The 11,897-nt window shown below is 46.2% G+C and overlaps 1 protein-coding gene and 1 long non-coding RNA gene across 2 annotated transcripts in view; one reads left to right on the top strand and one right to left on the bottom strand.

The window, feature by feature from the left end:
- The window catches only part of LOC309536582, a 221,452-nt gene that overhangs the window by 199,037 nt on the left and 10,518 nt on the right, over positions 1-11,897 (bottom strand). The gene's annotated exons all lie outside the window — the stretch shown is intronic.
- THSD8 (thrombospondin type 1 domain containing 8) lies at positions 1,257-5,002 on the top strand. The gene is made up of 2 exons (XM_082230700.1): positions 1,257-1,538; positions 4,427-5,002. The coding sequence occupies exons 1-2, from the start codon at positions 1,466-1,468 to the stop codon at positions 4,771-4,773; spliced, it is 420 nt and encodes a 139-aa protein (XP_082086826.1). The 5' UTR covers positions 1,257-1,465; the 3' UTR covers positions 4,774-5,002.

Genomic DNA, 11,897 nt, shown 5'->3' with positions numbered 1-11,897 from the left:
GCAGAACTTAAAAGGACATAGATAAAATGCAAAAAGCTAAAAACACATAAAAGGCAATTGTTAAAAAGTAACCCTAATGGAATTAAAACAATATTTTAAAAAATCTACTAAAAGGCAGATAATAGACACAGCACTTGCCTCCAGAAGACTTTGTTGTCGAACAGTTGCAGGCTGCTTTTAATAATTGATTTTGTATGTTTAAGGTAAAGATAAAGGGACTCCTGACCATTAGGTCCAGCCATGGCTGACTTGGGGTTCTGGCACTCATCTCGCTTTATTGGCCGAGGGAGCCAGCGTACAGCTTCCGGGTCATGTGGCCAGCATGACTAAGCCGCTTCTGGCGAACCAGAGCAGCGCACGGAAACGCCGTTTACCTTCCCACCAGAGTGGTACCTATTTATCTACTTGCACTTTGACGTGCTTTCGAACTGCTAGGTTGGCAGGAGCAGGGACCGGGCAACAGGAGCTCACCCCCTTGCGGGGATTCGAACCGTCGACCTTCTGAGTCCTAGGCTCTGTGGTTTAGACCACAGCACCACCTGCGTCCCTTTTGTATGTTTATAGGCTGCTTAAAAGTGTCCCTAAGCAGTTTGTAAAAAGGTTAACAAGTACATCAATGCAAACAAACCATGAAACTCAAAAATTGCCATACCTGATGAACCAAAAACTTAACAGCATACTTTTAACTCCACTCTTAAGATCCTTGGGGGTGGGGGACTGGAAGTTGGGGGAGGGGGACTGCCTTGACTATATGTTAAATGCAGAAATGCTGGTTCATAAAATGTGAGTGGTATTCAACTAGGTTTTACTCAGAGTACGCCTTTTGAAATGAAAGGACCTAACTTAGTCGTGTCCATTTATTTCAATAGAGTAAAACTTAGTTGAGCCCCACCTAGTATAAGCAAGGCAAGAATGAAGCAATGCCAATAATTTCCCCATAGAACAGCAGTGGAAAGAATGACGCCCATATTACAGGTGGTGAGCTGAGACTGAGGACCAGCAAAGCTGCCCAGGGACTCTGGGCACCCTACTGCTAGCCTAAGGCTCCCATCATCCCTTGCTGGCTGGAGCGGATGGGAATCCAAAGTAAACCAAATTAGCTAGTCCTGCCATGAAAGTTTGTTTTGGAAGGGGGTGGGGTCTGTTCTGAAGATGGAGGCTATCTCTGGAATAAGCTATCCCTTTCTCTAAACTGCTTTTTACAGTCGAGCAGTGTATACATTTTAAGAAATAAATAAATATGGGCAACCAAAATTTGAACCTAGCCAAAATGTGGGAGCTATCCCTCTTCCCTGAGCACAGGAACACACTCCAAAGGATGCTACGGACATTCTTTGTGTGCTGATTGGCTCCTTCCCTGTTGCCACGGCGGCAGGTACGCAACCTCCCATCTACATGCTCTGCGGATGGACCAGTTTAGAGTGAGCATCCGAGCTACAGAGCTGGGTCCGTCCAGAGGCTGGCGATGCTGCTTTTTCTGAGTTCTGAGCTGTGGCTTCTGGGATTCGTCAGTAGTGCAAGTTTACGGCTGGGAAGCGGTAAAGATCTCTTAGGCTGCAGTCTCAACTTTTGGGTCTTCTCAAGAACATTGGGAGATCCCTGCGGGATCAGGCCAAAGGCCTGTTTTAGTCCTACCGCTGTGAGAACAGGATGCAGGAATAGATGGACCACTGACATAAGAGAATTAAGAAGAGTCTGCCAGTGGCCCATCTAGTCTAATATTCTGCTCTCACAGTCACCATCCAGGTGCCTATGAGAAACCCATAAGCAAGATTTGAGCCCCAGAGCCCATCCTTTACTGTAGTTTCCAGCTACTCAGGGAGTCAGAAACACGTCGAGGCAGAGCATAGCCATCGTGGCTCATAGCCATCAGTAATAATAATAATAATTAATAATTTATTATTTATACGCCGCCCTCTAACTGGGTTTCTCCAGCCATTCTGGGCAGCTTCCAACGGAATATTAAAATACAATAACCTATTAAACATTAAAAGCTTCCCTAAACAGGGCTGCTTTCAGATGTCTTCTAAAAATCTGGTAGTTGTTTTTCTCTTTGACATCTGGTGGGAGGGCGTTCCAGAGGGCAGGCGCCACTACTGAGAAGGCCCTCTGCCTGGTTCCCTGTAACTTGGCTTCTCACAGCGAGGGAACCACCAGAAGGCCCTTGGCACTGGACCTCAGTGCCCGGGCAGAATGATGGGGGTGGAGATACTCCTTCAGGTATACTGGGCTGAGGCCATTTAGGGCTTTAAAGGTCAGTACCAATACTTTGAATTGTGCTCGGAAACGTACTGGGAGCCAGTGTACGTCTTTCAAGACTGGTGTTATATGGTCTCGGCGGCCGCTCCCAGTTACCAGTCTGGATTACAGTGGTGCCCCGCAAGACGAATGCCTCGCAAGACGAAAAACTCGCTAGACGAAAGGGTTTTTCGGTTTTGCGTTGCTTCGCTAGACGAATTTCCCTATGGGCTTGCTTCGCAAGACGAAAACGTCTTGCACTTTTTTTTTAAAGCCGCTTGAAGAGGCGCAGTTGCGACGGACCGTGCTTCGCAAGACGAAAAACATCGCAAGACGAAAAGACTCGCAGAACGAATTATTTTCGTCTTGTGAGGCACCACTGTAGTTGTAGTTTCCAGGTCACCTTCAAAGGTAGCCCCACATAGAGTGCATTGCCGTAGTCCAAGCGAGAGATAACTAGAGCATGCACCACTCTGTCAAGACAGCCCGCAGGCAGGTAGCGTCTCAGCCTGCGTACCAGGTGGAGCTGGTAGACAGCCTCCCTGGACACAGAATTGACCTGCGCCTCCATGGACAGCTGAGAGTCCAAAATGAGTCCCAGGCTGCGCACCTGGTCCTTCAGGGGCACAGTTACCCCATTCAGGACCAGGGAATCCTCCACACCCGTCTGCCTCCTGTCCCCCCAAAACAGTACTTCTGTCTTTTCAGGATTCAACCTCAATCTGTTAGCCGCCATCCATCCTCCAACCGCCTCCAGACACTCACACAGGACCTTCACCACCTTCACTGGTTCTGATTTAAAAGAGAGGTAGAGCTGGGTATCATCCGCATACTGATGAACACCCAGACCAAACCCCCCTGACAGTAGTCTTGTCCTCCATGAATCTGTCCAGTTGTCAGGGACTGGCTGGATGAGGAAGAGTGGTGGGAGCCCAAGAGTCCCCCAAGGAGGGCACAGAAGACAGCAACTTAGATCCCAGTCCCTGGTGGTGGGACACGGAAGAGCAGTCTGGGGAAGGGACGAGCTAGGAGGTGCTAGAAGCGGGGGGGGGGGGGCAGGAGAAGGAGGGTCTTCCAGGACAGAGTTCGAGGCTGAGAGTCACAGTGTGAGCGCAGACTCAGACAGAGGGGAGGCAGAGGTTCCCTTGCTACCCAGCGTCAGGGCAGTCTCAGTCCTGCTGGCTCGCCTCCCCCTCTGACACCCCCGATCTAGGAGAGTCCTTCACGTGGCTGAACAACTGGCCAGACAGGTCCAGACACAGTCTTCGTCTGCTTGGGAAGGGATCCAGAGAGAGAGGCAAGAGAGGGAAGGGCAGAGCTTGTGATCAGTTTCAGTACATCTTTTTTCTTTTTAAAGAAAAAAATTACACTTTTCTGACTTATACATTTCATAAATTTTACAAACATTTTAACATCAGCTTGATTTCCTTCTTACTCTTTCTGTGGTTCCTTAAATTTATTTTTAATATCTTCTTCATATCCAAATTCATTTAATTTTCTCCTTTAAATATATACTCTTATGAAACGGCAGGTTATTACAATAACCCTGCCAATGTTCTTATCTGTAAATATTCAATAAACCATTTCCATTCTTTTATAAAAAGTTTGTTATCTTGATTTCTTATTCTTTGGGTTAGTTTCGCCATTTCTGCCTATTCCATAAGTTTTTGTATCCATTCTCCCTTTGCTGGGATTTCTGCTTCTTTCCACTTTGGGGCAAGTAGCATTCTTGCTGCTGTAGTAGCATACATAAATAAATTTCTATACAATTTAGGTAGTTCTGTCCCTATAATTCCCAAAAGAAAAGCTTCTGGGGTTGTTGTTTTTAAAATACACTGGTACCTCAGGTTAGATACGCTTCAGGTTACATACACTTCAGGTTACAGACTCCGCTAACTCAGAAATATTACCTCAGGTTAAGAACTTTGCTTTAGGATGAGAACAGAAATCGTGCTCCAGCAGTGCAGCAGCAGCAGGAGGCCCCATTAGCTAAAGTGGTACCTCAGGTTAAGAAAAGTTTCAGGTTAAGAACAGACCTCCAGAATGAATTAAGTTCTTAACCCAAGGTACCACTGTATGCCTATGTTTTAGAGATGGTTTTTTTCTGGCTGAATGAATGAATGAAAGCCATCTAGGTTGGCTTCGTTTATTCTTATGTTCTCAGTTGTCCTCATCTTGCCCTTCACAGAGGCAGCCAACTTCCACTGGAACCCCTGGCAGCCATGGGTCTGCATGTGTGACTTACACAAGCAGGCCCGGATCCGGCACTTTGTTGTGTGGGCCATGAACATCACGCTGGACCTCAAGGCCTCTGAGTTTTGGCAAGAGAAGCCTTGCAACTTGGACGACTGCGTCACGTGCTCAGTGGTCGAATGTCCGGGCAGCGGCGAGCGGTCCGGCTTCGTCCCGCAGTTCCGGAGCCTCTCGTCCCCCAAGCCCCACGAGGTTGAGATTCCTCTCCCTGTCCATTTGGAATTCCCTTCCTATGACAGCCTCCCCGTCGTCGACGACACCGGAGAAAACGGGCAGCCGTAAGACCCGGAGATGTTGACTTTAAGCAAAGCCGTCTTGTCACCTAGGACTCCCACTGAGTTGTTGGGCTCGCTTGCGGAGGGCAGCAGAGGCCTGGACCGCGGCAAGGAGCCGCCTGAAAGCCAACTCGCCTAGGGCAATCCTGGACAGAGATTCAGACGAGCCCATTGCTACAGCCCCTCATGGGCTCTGTTGGAGTCTTTGGTTGTCAATAAAGTCAGACTGAAACAAAGTAGTGTGTTTTTATAAAAAAATAATAATTACAGTGGACGCTCAGGTTGTGAACGTGATCTGTGCAGGATACACGTCTGCAACCCGCAGCGGTGCGTGGGTTGCGATTCAGCGCTTCTGCGCATGCGCAAAGCGCAATTTAGGACTTCTGCGCATGCGTGACTGCCAAAACCCAGAAGTAACCCGTTCCGGTACTTCCGGGTTTTGGCGGTCCATAACACGAAAAAACGCAAGCTGAAGCGTCTGTAACCCGAGGTATGACTGTACCGTAATTTTCTGTCTATAAGGCCCCCCCCCATGTATAAGACTATTTTGGGGGACTCAATATGGGGGGAGATGGTACAGAGTTGTTGAGCTTCTTTTTTGGGGGGGGGGTTCACCCAGGGTTACTGAGCTTTTTTTAGGGGGCATTGCCAAAAATCTCTCACTAGCACACATCGCAAAATCCGCCTCCCGTGTATCCCATCGCCGGCAGAAGCTGCCAGTCACCTGCCCAACTACCGGAGCGTCAGCCAATCAACACTGCCCATTGACACAGCAATCAATAACACACTCAATAGCCTCTGACAGCCACAGCAGCAACCAATCAAACACCCACCCTAAGCACTACCCATGTATAAGACGACCCCCACTTTTAATGCTTTGTCCTTGGGGGGGAGTCACCTCCTAAACCACAGATTGCTTAGAAATTAGGGGTTGTGTTCAGGCCAGCCCTCCTCAGAATAGACCTGTTGATGTTAATGGACATGATTTAGTTCCATTCATTTCAGAGGGTCTACTCTTGAGTAAAACTTAGTTGGGTACAACCACCTTAGGGCTGCAAGCAGTTCATTGGGGGTGGGACAAAGGGCCACATATTCACCAGGGGCAGAACTGAGAGGTATCAGCCCATATTCGGCTAAGGGAGCTGGGCATGTTTAGCCTGGAGAAGAGGAGGCTAAGGGGTGACATGATAGCCATGTTCAAATATATAAAAGGATGTCACATAGAGGAGGGAGAAAGGTTGTTTTCTGCTGCTCCAGAGAAGCGGACACGGAGCAATGGATCCAAACTACAAGAAAGAAGATTCCACCTAAACATTAGGAAGAACTTCCTGACAGTAAGAGCTGTTCGACAGTGGAATTTGCTGCCAAGGAGTGTGGTGGAGTCTCCTACTTTGGAGGTCTTTAAGCAGAGGCTTGACAACCATATGTCAGGAGTGCTCTGATGGTGTTTCCTGCTTGGCAGGGGGTTGGACTCGATGGCCCTTGTGGTCTCTTCCAACTCTATGATTCTATGATTCTATTCTCACGTGCACACACACCATAGCCCCTCTTGGCTTTTCCATGCCAATTATCTGTGGAAAAGGGTATTATTCAATGCCTGCCCTACCCAGGGCAGACCCATTGAAATTCCTGTGCATGTCTAACCTAGGTAAAGGTAAAGGGACCCCTGACCATTAGGTCCAGTCGTGGCTGACTCTGGGGTAGTGGCACTCATTTCACTTTATTGGCCGAGGGAGCCGGCGTACAGCTTCCGGGTCATGTGGCCAGCATGACTAAGCCGCTTCTGGCGAACCAGAGCAGCACACGGAAACGCCGTTTACCTTCCCGCCGGAGCGTTACCTATTTATCTACTTGCACTTTGACGTGCTTTCGAACTGCTAAGTTGGCAGGAGCAGGGACCGAGCAACGGGAGCTCACCACATCGCGGGGATTCGAACCGTCGACCTTCTGAGTCCTAGGCTCTGTGGTTTAGACTACAGCGCCACCCGTGTTCCTATGTCTAACCTAGGTCTGTCAATTTTGGTGCGTCTACTCACGAGTAGGATTTAGCTAGCTACAACCTTTGGAAGGCTGGGTGGGACGTTTGCCACCCTAGGGTTAGATGCGTCCATTAAAAGTCTTTTTTAATTGACTAAAAATTGACCACCCACAATCTCTCTGGGAACTCCTTTTTTCAAAAATAAAAAGAAATCTTACTTTATTTTAATAGATATACTTATTTAAACCACCAGAGGGCAACCATGAGTTTAAAAGAAGCAAATGCCACCACACAGATACAGATGGTGCCTCTGATTTTTCATATACTGTATATATATATTAAAATACTTCTGAAAACACCATCAAGGCTGTTTCTCCCTCTCTCTTGTGTAGGTGGGCCTGTTTTTTTTTTGGGGGGGGGTTTGAATATTTATAAGAATATTTATAGATCACACACACACACACACACACACACACAAAAGTAAAGTAATTAAAATGTAACAACCAGGTTGTGTTTCGGCACTGACTGCCAAAGATGGTAATTAACAGGCAGAACTGAGGCCATTGATAAATCCCAAGTGCCATTTTATAGTGAATGAAATATTTGTTCCTTCTACACTCTGGTGCAATCGTACTGAACACGAACAGCCCACAGGCTTTTATTGATTTATTGAACAAATTCCTAAATTATAAATGTCTCAAGGCAGCAGCACACAGCAGTCTATAGTCCATGTGGGGAATGCTGCCTTAACCATGTGAGTTCAGGACAGCTGCGTGGGAGTGTAGAAGCAACTCCTTTTTTGATTGGAAAGCTTTGAGAAGCATTTTGAGGAACAGGGAATGTGTGGGATGCCGCTGACCGAACTAGTAACTGATGATGCCACAAAAGCATCGCCCTGGCAATGGATGAATCAGAGATTTCTGTCTTTCTTTTGATAGGAACTGTGGATAAGGTCTGAACTCACTGCCCTGTGGGTTCCTTGAAAAGGGATGATTGAAAACAGAAAGGTCAGGAGATGACAAACAAAAAGTTCGTTTTTCTACTGTTAATTCCTGGCTGCATTTCAACAAATGTTGCCAGCTGAATAATTCTTAATAGTTTTTCTCTTCCCACTTCATTGCATTCTCACTTTGAATCAGAACATGGTATCCTTTAGACATGTGGGTTTTCATCTATTTATTTTACTTTTTGCTTTAATGAATTTATACCATACTTTCTCTCAAACCACCTTACAGAAGGGAAAAAGAACAGAAAAAACAGAAAAGAAAGTGTTATGCAAAATTTAAATTTATTTAAAATTAACTGACGAATGGTGCCCTTTATCTTATATGCCCTATCTTAGTGGAGAAGTGAATTTAAGACTGGAAGAATAAGTAATTGGGAAAAACTTACACTGCCAGATTTTAATTTGACTGTCCCACGTTCTGGTATTTTGCCATTCCTATGCTGGAACTCGTGAAGAGAGACAGAAATAATCGGACTAAATGTCGACCTTTCCTTTAGATCTTGTTTAGTTTTTAACTTACCTTTATTCTTGTTCTGGGGATTCCTCTCCTGTTGTTTGCCATTTATGATTTGTAGGCACTTTCTGTTACAAAATTGATAAAAGCAAGGGGGGGGCGGACCCACAGAAAATCTAGTATCTGTGCGGCCTATTATCAACCACACAAGGAAATGTGAAATCTCTCAAAAACATTAAGAGAGCGTGCTTTCGTAGAAGCCGCTGTTGGGGGAAAGACAAAAATATACATCAGCTAAAAGTTGCAAGAAATCACGCAGAGAGGAAGCCCCCACCTGAATTCTTGCTCTTTTTGTGTTTTTCTGAACATGAAACCCCATTCACACGTCAAATCTCCAGCCGCACCTCTGATTGGTTCTCTCTGGCCACACCTCTGATTAATTTTACTCTTCATCAGAATTGTAAAGGTAAAGGGTAAAGGGACCCCTGACCATTAGGTCCAGTCGTGACTGACTCTGGGGTTGCGGCACTCATCTCACTTTATTGGCCGAGGGAGCTGTGTACAGCTTCCAGGTCATGTGGCCAGCATGACTAAGCCGCTTCTGGCGAACCAGAGCAGCACACGGAAACGCTGTTTACCTTCCTGCCGGAGAGGTACCTATTTATCTACTTGCACTTTGATATGATTTCAAACTGCCAGGTTGGGAAGAGCAGGGACCGAGCAACGGGAGCTCACCCCGTCACGAGGATTCGAACCACCGACCTTCTGATTGGCAAGTCCTAGGCTCTGTGGTTTAACCCACAGCGCCACCTGCATCCCTTCATCAGAATTTGTCCTCCATGAATTCATGACTTGGCACTAAAGATGCTTAGACTTCTTTTTGTTACCCTTCCTTTGTTTGCAACCTTCAGTTGCAATTTCAAACTTGTCTTTCGTTGCAATCTTCAGCGACGGATGATTCATGGCGGATGGAAGGAAGCCCTGCACTTGGCAGCCCGTCGCCGTTAAACTGTGGAACTCGCCACTGCAGGAGGCCAGCAACTTGGATGGCCTTGAAAGATGGGCAAAAATGTATAGAAATCAGGATAAAAATTGTTGGAAATGTAAGAAGGAGGGGAACTTCCATCATATGTGTTGGACGTGTACCAGGGTGAAAGCCTATTGGGATCTAATTTACAATGAATTAAAAAAGATCTTTAAATACAATTTCAATTTAAAAAACCAGAGGTGTTTCTGTTAGGTTTAATTGGAGATGAAATTCCAAAAAAAGATGTGAATTTGTTTATGTATGCCACAACGGCCGCAAGGATACTTCTGGCTCAGAAATGGAAATCACAGGAGCTTCCAACAGTGGAAGAATGGCGGAGTAAGATGGTGGAATATGCAGAGTTACAAAGCTGACGGGGAAGATCCCGGAATCAGTGCGACGAACTGTTTCAAAAGGACTGGAGCAAATTTGTATTATATATGAAAGAGCATTGTAAACATCTGAAAACGTTTGTAGCTTTGAGTTGAAATGTTTTGTCATGTGATTATAAGGAACTGGTTTACATTTAATGAGGGGAATTTTTTAAAAAAAATATGAGAGAAGGTAAAAAAGTGGTTATAGAAATGCTAAGAATAAATATGTATGGAAGTCAGAAAGAGGAGCGAGAGGAGGTCGATGCTCGGATAGAGCAATATTTGAGTTTATTGAATTATGTATGGAAATTGTAACTATGATAAAGTCAAAAATGCAATAAAAATTATTATAAAAAAGAAAGAAAGAGGGAGGGATGGGCAAATTCATGGAGGAGAATAAGGCTATTGATAGTTACTAGCCGTGAAAGCTATGCTCTGCCTCCACTGTCAAAGGCAATAATACTTCTGAATTGCTGGAAACTGTAGGAGGGGGAAGTTGCTGTTGGGCTGTGGTCCTGCATACGGGTTTTCCACAGGAATCTGGTTGGCCAGTGCGAAAACAGGATGCGGGATTAATCGGGCAGCAAGACTCTTGTCAGGGGATGCCAACCCCACTCCGCATAATCAATCACAAGACATGGTGCACAAACACCATTTGAATGGCAATGCCCATCAACTGGGGTTGTGTGGCTTCCTCAAAAATTTTACGGGGGGGGGGTGTCCTGGAGGGACCTTGGCTCCAAGGAGTTTGGTCCTATGCTCTTCTATCACCCTCTTTCAGCTTTCCTTATCAAAACAACTACAGTGGTACCTCGGGTTAAGAACTTAATTCGTTCTGGAGGTCCTGAAACTGTTCTTAACCTGAGGTACCACTTTAGCTAATGGGGCCTCCCACTGCCGCCGCGCCGCCACCATGCGATTTCTGTTCTCATCCTGAAGCAAAGTTCTTAACCTGAGGTACTGTTTCTGGGTTAGCGGAGTCTGTAACCTGAAGCGTCTGTAACCTGAGGTACCACGGTACTTCTTCCGCAATCACTTATAGCCGAGTAAGATTGTTTTCCATAAACACGGTTTTAACAGCGAGTCCGTAAGTGACTGCGGAGGTCAATTCTGGATCCACACGTCCTTCCACAGTGGGGAGATAGGCAGGAGTTGATCATGGTGAGGGTTTGCCAAGTGTGCCTTCCTCTTAGCATGTTTCTCCCTTTTGTCCTGAGTTCAAGTGTCTTCAAAGCCCATGACACCTTTGGTAAAGGCTGTTCTCCAACTGGAGCGCTCGTAGGCCAGTGTTTCCCAGTTGTCGGTGCTTATACAGTGATACCTCAGGTAAAGTACTTATTTCGTTCCAGAGGTCTGTACTTAACCTGAAACCGTTCTTAACCTGAAGCACCACTTTAGCTAATGGGGCCTCCGCCAGAGCACGATTTCTGTTCTCATCCTGAAGTAAAGTTCTTAACCTGAGGTACTATTTCTGGGTTAGCAGAGTCTGTAACCTGAAGCGTCTGTAACCTGAAGCATATTTAACCCGAGGTACCACTGTACTACATTTTTTAGATTTCCCTTGATCACATGCACAACACTCTAATCATTAGGCCACAGTGCCTCTCCCTCCCTCTGCAAAGCATGGGTTGCAATGGGCTTTTTGACGAAGGACATAGGTAAGGCATCAATCACATTCAAGGCACCATGACACCCCTTCGTTAACAGCCATGGCTTCCCTCAAAGAATCATGGGAACTGCTAAGGGTACTGAGAGTTCATAGAATCGTAAGACTGTTGGTGTCATCTAGTCCAATCTCCTTGCAATGCAGGGATCTCAACATCCCATTTTGAAACCAAACCAGACCCTGCTAAGCTTGGCGAATGGGCTAGCAGTTTTATTGCTGTGTCATTAGCAGATCCCTTATCCTGCTCCCATCCCAGAGATATAATTCCTGAAATTTCCTGAGGAACAAGGGCAAAATCTGGATATACCAGCAGCTGGGAATCACATGTCTGGAGAGCGCTGCACTCATGTCCTGCTTGTGGGTTCAAACCCCGTGTTGGTCAAAAGATCCCGTTCCAACTCTATAAATTCTTTGATTCTAACCTCAGGCTTTTATGTTCTTAAGGTAGGACCACTGGTCCCAGCAGTTGTTGTTGTTGTTTAGTTGTTTAGTCGTGTCCGACTCTTCATGACCCCATGGACCAGAGCACGCCAGGCACTCCTGTCTTCCACGGCCTCCCGCAGTTTGGTCAAACTCATGCTGGTAGCTTCGAGAACATTGTCCAACCATCTCGTCCTCTGTCGTCC

This window comes from Podarcis vaucheri, assembly GCF_965113315.1.
Source record: "Podarcis vaucheri genome assembly, chromosome: 7".
Lineage (NCBI taxonomy): Eukaryota > Metazoa > Chordata > Lepidosauria > Squamata > Lacertidae > Podarcis > Podarcis vaucheri.
The sequence above is the reverse complement of the archived record's forward strand: the minus strand, read 5'-3'. Positions and strand labels throughout refer to the sequence as shown.